At 43.1% G+C, this 5,256-nt stretch overlaps 1 protein-coding gene across 1 annotated transcript in view; it reads left to right on the top strand.

Moving 5' to 3' along the window:
• The first annotated feature begins 1,730 nt into the window (after positions 1 to 1,730).
• The window catches only part of LOC109952511 (zinc finger protein 32-like), a 6,584-nt gene continuing 3,058 nt past the window's right edge, over positions 1,731 to 5,256 (top strand). Inside the window, exon 1 of the mRNA XM_020587629.1 lies at positions 1,731 to 2,006. Within this exon, the coding sequence (XP_020443285.1) occupies positions 1,826 to 2,006 (181 nt within the window). The 5' untranslated portion in view covers positions 1,731 to 1,825. The remainder of the gene's footprint in view (positions 2,007 to 5,256) is intronic.

Consider the following 5,256-nt stretch of genomic DNA (forward strand, 5'->3'; position numbering starts at 1 on the left):
TTTGGGCCAGTGTACTTGGGCCAATCCCGGGGCATCATGCCAGATGCGGCCCGAGTCTGGCAACCGTATCTGGGCCAAGTTAGTTCATCTGATTTGCTGGATCTGGGCCATCATCGGGCCGCACTATTTTGGCTACCTGGGTTCAGCTTTATTTTGAAAATCTTGCCCCATTCCAATGAATGGGAAAATTCTACTTCAGCAAACTTTCATACTACTATTCAGAACTTTTCTAAACTTCATACATTTAAAATATTTAGCTTTATTTTGAAAATCTTGCCCTATTCAAATGAATGGGAAAATTCTACTTCAGCAAACTTTCATACTACTATTCAGAACTTTTCTAAACTTCATACATTTAAAATATTTAGCTTTATTTTGAAAATCTTGCCCTATTCAAATGAATGGGAAAATTCTACTTTAGCATACTTTCAGCTAGCAAAACCATTCAGATGTCAAAATGTTCAGCATTTTCAGGGTGATCTTTTAGCAGTCAGCATCCATACGCATTTTCTTCAGAAAATGCAATTTTCTAGTTAAATACTAACATCATACTGCTTTGTATGGATCGTTTCAATGTCTACTGACCTGGAAAACACAATGTGACATCAGAACAGAACTCTCACGGTGTGCTGGCATTCGCATCCAGACTGCATCTGGGGGCGGAGACGGAAGGTCCCTCCCAAAACCATTCTGGGTGCAACACCATGCGCACAAAGATTCTGCTTTACCCTTTTCTGTTCTCCAACCACCAAATCCAGGACAGCAGGCACAAAACATCATAATGTTCTAAAAGTATAAATGTGGCACCAAAATAAAATGTACATTCAATTGCCAATTATGAAATAATAAATTCACTGAAAACAATGTGGTGACATATTTTTAGGTGCACCACAAAAGTCTTGTCCAAAACCAATTTTTTCCACTCCAGTAACAGCACACGAAGGGCAGGACCTCCCTGGTATCGATGATTCTCCTTCCACTCAGCTTCAGAAAGTATGGACACCTCGCGAGGCTAACAAGAAAACATCTATTACGCAGGTTGTAAATCGTCCAGGCAGCACGGACAGTACACAACTGGTTCTCCTAACTTCGTCTGTCACCCCCAGAAAAGAAAATTTTCTTCAGAGCATGTGTTACCCCCCTTGCAGGTATGATTTACGTACCTATCACAAACTGTCGTAAAAATTATAATTCCCCGCACAGCACAGTACCACACATACAGCTGGGTTACACATGCACTGAAAAAGCGGACCTCTTTCAGTGCTATAGTCTACATGGCTTCCTTTCCCACACAAGGAAATAAAATTCATTGATTTGTTCTTCCTAATATGAAGTCAAATTATAACATACTAGGCTATTCTACATTTTCCTCTGTAATTACAGGGCCTAATACAAAGCAGTGGTTGTTATCCCTTTATTCCCCAAACATTGCACATTATTCCCTTGCGCCTACAAACAGCACTACTGTATATGTGTACCATTATTTAAAAAAACTATGCTCCAAATTCAGTTGAATTAAGAAGGATTTTAGTCGGAGACTGTTGCAGCATTCAGGCCTGTCCATTAATATAGTACAGAGTCTGGTATAAAGGAGGCCTATATGATGTTAATTCTTTTTGTTTCGTTTTACTGTCAATCGTGACCACTGAAAACCTCTTTAGTTAGGTTTACTGGAAACCTTGTTCTACTGAGGGCAGCGCTACGTCATTGCCTCGTCTAGCCTGCCAAACCGAAGAAGAAGAAGAAGAAGAAGAAGAAGAAGAAGTGCTACTTCTCTTGTGGTGATTCTTATTCCTTCCAGGTTTGCGCTAGCTCATATCTTAAGATGTCTACAATCAATTTTCTGAGAGCGTTCGTCAATCAGCGACTGACTGTGGTTGTTGAGGAGATAATAGGAATGTTTTCAAAGACAATAACCGAGTACGAGGAGGAGATCGACCGCCAGCGCAGGCTGCTGGGAGCCGAGCAGGTGCCCGGCATCAAGATAACGTTGACCACCCAAACAGGTTTGTCTTATTCAAGTAATCGGTCAGGCTTTTATTTGATAAGGTCTCACATTTAAACTAGCTCTTTGGTCTGCAATGATACGTTAATTGTCGTTTCAGTTGCTATTTAACGTTACTGCTGGCTGCCAGAAGCACATACTGCCGCCTCCATCAGTGTTTTGCTAACGTTAGCTTGTAAAACGCTGGCAACCACATCACACAAGGCGTAAAATGCTTAGAGATAGTCAGGAAATGCTAACGGGAATGTTTAAAAACTGTCGATAGTTATCGTACATTGGAATGAAACCCGGACTTCTTTTGCCTTTTTCCAAATAATGTTTCGGAGGTGTAGTAGTAGTCGTTTGCCTTCGTATAGATAGTTTGTTGTAGTAAGTTATCAAAAGTTGAGACACCTGTAGGAATTGTTTGCATCTGTCTTAAAGGCTTCACTGCTGCAGAGAAGATGTGAATTAACCGGTTATTGGAAAAACTCGGTAAAAAGGCTTGGTTTACATGAAATTTCCACTTAAAGTTTTTGGTGACTGTTAATTCTCTGGCAGTTTACTTCTTAGCATTTAAAGTTATTCAGTGTGACATTAAAATCTGTCACATGAATGTAGCCTAGAGTTTCAGATATGTAAAATTTATTTTATTCTCCATAGGTTTCTGCAACCCACCTCTTCATTTGTAAAGATAATGTGTCTACTCTTCTAGTCTAAAGGTTTTAAAGTACAGTTCAGTAATCAGGAAATGTACAATACAGTTCCTATAAAAAGTAATCACCCCCTTGGATGTTTTACCCTTTTATTGATTTTAGAAATCAGTCATGGTCAATATAATTTAGCTTTTTTGACAAAACAAAAATTACAAAAGACCTCTTTAATGTCAAAGTGAAAACAAGTTTCTACAAAGTAATGTTAATTAAAAATCCAGAATAGATTTTAAAGTCCTTCTTCTAACATACATAGCCCTTAATGATGAGGTTCCATCATATCTTAAAGACCATAGCATCCCAACAGAGCACCTCATGCTTCATGCTCGCTCTCATGTATTCAGATCAGGCAATGAGATGGAGTACAAAGCTGTGAAGTACAGACGGAGGAAAGCCATCACAGCAGCCAAGAGGCAGTACAGAGAGAAGCTGAATGGCTTCCATTCTACTGCTGACTCCAGACGGATGTGGCAAGGCCTGCAGCACATCACAGACTACAGGACCACCACCAGCATCGTCAGCCCCACAGAAGACAGCCTGCCGGATGACCTCAACACTCTCTACACCTGCTTTGAGACCTCCAGCTACAGCACAGAGAGGAAGCACGCACACACCAGGACCACCCAACCCCCCTCCTCTCCTCCACTAACTGTCTCACCAGGCCAGGTATGCAGAGTCCTGAGGAAGATTGACCTACTGGCCCAACAGGGCCATCTCAGACGCCATCACGGCTGCCCTCCACTATTCCCTTTTTCACCTGGAAAATGGAGACTGTTACATCAGGATACTCTTCATTTACTACATCTCCACCTTCAACACAGTTATCCCCCACAAACTGTCCACACTGGGTCTGCACCCCACCCTCTGTGACTGGCTGCTGTACTTTCTGACTGGCAGGCCCCAGATTGTCAGGATTGGAAATAGGACTTCAGGCAGCATTATCATGAACATTAGCACCCCACAGGGATGTGTCCTCAGTCCCATACTCTACACCCTGTTCACCCACAACTGTGTCGCCTCCCACAAAGACAACATCATCCTAAAGTTTGCTGATGACACCGCAGTGATGGGTCACATCACTGGCAGGGACGAAGCAGCCTACAGGAGGGAGGTGGCTGGTCTGGTGTCATGGTGCAAAGACAATAATCTCAGCCTCAACACGGACAAGACGAAGGAGATGATTGTGGACATGAGGAAGGAGAGGAGAAGTCATTGGCCACTGTTCATCCGGAGGCTCGAAGTGGAGAGGGTGAGCAGCTTCAAGTACCTGGGCATCCACATCAGTGAGGACCTCACTTGGACACTTAACACCACACAGCTGGTCAAGAAGGCCCAATGGCAGCTGTACTTCCTGAGGAGGCTGAGGAGGTTTGGCATGCTGCTTAGGATCCTCAGCAAGTTCTACAGCTGCATCAATGTCTGGTATGGCAGCACTACTGCTATGGACCGCAAGCACCTGCGGAGAAGATCACCAGGACTCCACTGCCCTCTCTGCAGAGCATTTACCACCGCAGGGTGCGTAGGAAAGCTGCCTCCATTCTCAAAGACCCCACCCACCCCCAGCATGGATTGTTCATACCCCTACCCTCTGGTCGGAGGCTCAGGAGTGTGAAATGCAGGACCTGCAGACTGAAAAACTTATTTTTCCGACTGCCATCAGACTCCTAAACGGCTATTTCAGGATCTACCTCATGTAATTCCATCTGTACTGTTTACATACTCAGTTTGCACATGCATAATTGCACACTCACTGCTGAATATTTGTGCTTCACGGCTCCTACGTAGCATATTTTTTCTCTGCATTATATTTAGGGCTGTAGCGATTAATCGACTTAATCGATTATGATAAGTAGTCGATTTGCATATTAATTGTCGACTTGTCATATGTAGGAAACAAAAAAAAAATTGTAAGAAAAATTTCAGTTTCACACTCCAGAGCAGATGGTAGCGGTAATGCGCCAAAGGCTGGATCCCAACCGCCCTTTAAAAGGACGCAGAAGAAGATAAGTAGGCAGTAACGCGAGCATGGATACACATAGTACTAGCAGCATGGTGTGTCTGGGGAACGCGAAAATACCGCGACTGCGGTCATCAAAGGTTTGCCAGTATTTTAAGCAGATACCAAACAACATGGTGCTCTGCCAGCTCTGCAAAGCAGAAATGGCGTGTCACAACAGCACCATGCACGAGCATTTGAAAAGGAAACATCCCGGGGCAGTTTCTCGGGACAACAGCGGAAGCAAGACGGCACCGTAAGTTCTGTTTACTTTTCATATTGTTCCTACCAAATGTAACAGTATTAGCTTTATACGGTACAAAGAATGTGTTCTCGTCGGTAATTCTTTTTCTTTTGTTAAACGTTTCTTCCGCCTGCAGCACTGCTGCTGTTAAACTACTGTTGGGAGGGCAAGAGTGAATATGCGGGAATACAATGTTTATACAAACGCAGATATAAATGAAATAGTCCACAGTAACATCACAATTTGTTAAATCTCTTACACATATACACATTTTCTAATTATGCCACTTTTTATCCCGTTGTCTGTTTCAGGACCCCGC

This window comes from Monopterus albus, unplaced genomic scaffold (assembly GCF_001952655.1).
Source record: "Monopterus albus unplaced genomic scaffold, M_albus_1.0 scaffold467.1, whole genome shotgun sequence".
NCBI lineage: Eukaryota > Metazoa > Chordata > Actinopteri > Synbranchiformes > Synbranchidae > Monopterus > Monopterus albus.